This window comes from Limulus polyphemus, unplaced genomic scaffold (genome assembly GCF_000517525.1).
Source record: "Limulus polyphemus unplaced genomic scaffold, Limulus_polyphemus-2.1.2 Scaffold14475, whole genome shotgun sequence".
Taxonomy (NCBI): domain Eukaryota; kingdom Metazoa; phylum Arthropoda; class Merostomata; order Xiphosura; family Limulidae; genus Limulus; species Limulus polyphemus.
In genome coordinates, this window is record NW_013680085.1 from 6569 (window position 1) to 7720 (window position 1152).

Consider the following 1152-nt stretch of genomic DNA (forward strand, 5'->3'; position numbering starts at 1 on the left):
CAATATCAATTCCAACATGTCGGACCCTGCCATCACAGTTTTTAAGGCATAGTCACCTGAACGAAATTTGCTGAAACGTCGTTGACACGAACGTTCAAAACATTTCCATAAACTTCTTTGATATTCTCTGTGGCTACAGAGGCTTTGTTTCCCTTCTTGTATTCATATAGCATTACATGCCGAATGTGCGTCTCATCATGTGCCATAACTATAAGGGATTAGAGTATACTAAACTTTACACATTATATAGGCTACACTGACGTGATGTTTAGGTGGTTTGTTTAACTATTATATGTGATGTACAAAATGTGACCTTAATATCTTGATGACCTAATATATTAGTGTTTGAAATGTTTCTTTTGAAACATGTATTGATATTTTTTTGCCATTTTAGCATTCTCTTGTTCATTCGGCACCTGCTACAGTCATTGCTAATCGAAGCCACTACATTACTGAACGAGTCTCACAATCGCTGCCTACGGATGTTTGTCCTCACGGCGTTTGACATGACTAGAGACATGCTGGTGACACCTAAACGTCTCGAATACACTCGTCAAAGAGAGGCTGAGCTTTACTCCTCTTTAATGACAATAGCCAGTAAGAAACAAGAAGAAATAAGACAGCTTATTGTTAACACTATTGAAGGAATGAAGGAAGATTTGCTTGAGGAAGCTACCAATCACCAGTTTCAAGGTTAGAGAAATAACTAAGTCAGTCATAGAAGTGACTTAGTTATATTCCACAACTCATAGAAGTTGTGGAATATAACTAAGTCAGTCATAGAAGTTGTGGAATATAACTAAGTCAGTCATAGAAGTTGTGGAATATAACAGTTGCTCCTGCCCAACATTTATGTACTTATTTAAGCTGATTCTTCAATGTATTGTAAAAACGGTTGTTTAACAGTTACTGAAGTAATTCAATGAATACTGTAACAGTAGTTTTTGAAACGATATGAAGTTAAGGGTCTTGAATTCAGTAAATCTCTTAAATTTTGAAATATTAATGTAAATGAGTAAGACTATGTTTAGAAATAAATTATAATTTTTACTAAAGAAGTAATAACAGTTGTAATTGATATGAATAATGGTTGGTGTAATCTTACACTGATTATTTAGCTTTAATTTCTTTATCTGATGGAATCTAACCTTT

At 34.0% G+C, this 1152-nt stretch overlaps 1 protein-coding gene across 1 annotated transcript in view; it reads left to right on the forward strand.

Annotated features, from left to right (window-relative positions):
- The window catches only part of LOC106477356 (dual serine/threonine and tyrosine protein kinase-like), a gene marked incomplete at its 5' end in the record, with an annotated part of 5747 nt that extends 5030 nt beyond the window's left edge, over positions 1 to 717 (forward strand). The window contains one exon of the mRNA XM_022380967.1: positions 395 to 717. Coding sequence (XP_022236675.1) covers positions 395 to 698 — 304 coding nt within the window. The remainder of the gene's footprint in view (positions 1 to 394) is intronic.
- Positions 718 to 1152: the final 435 nt, after the last annotated feature.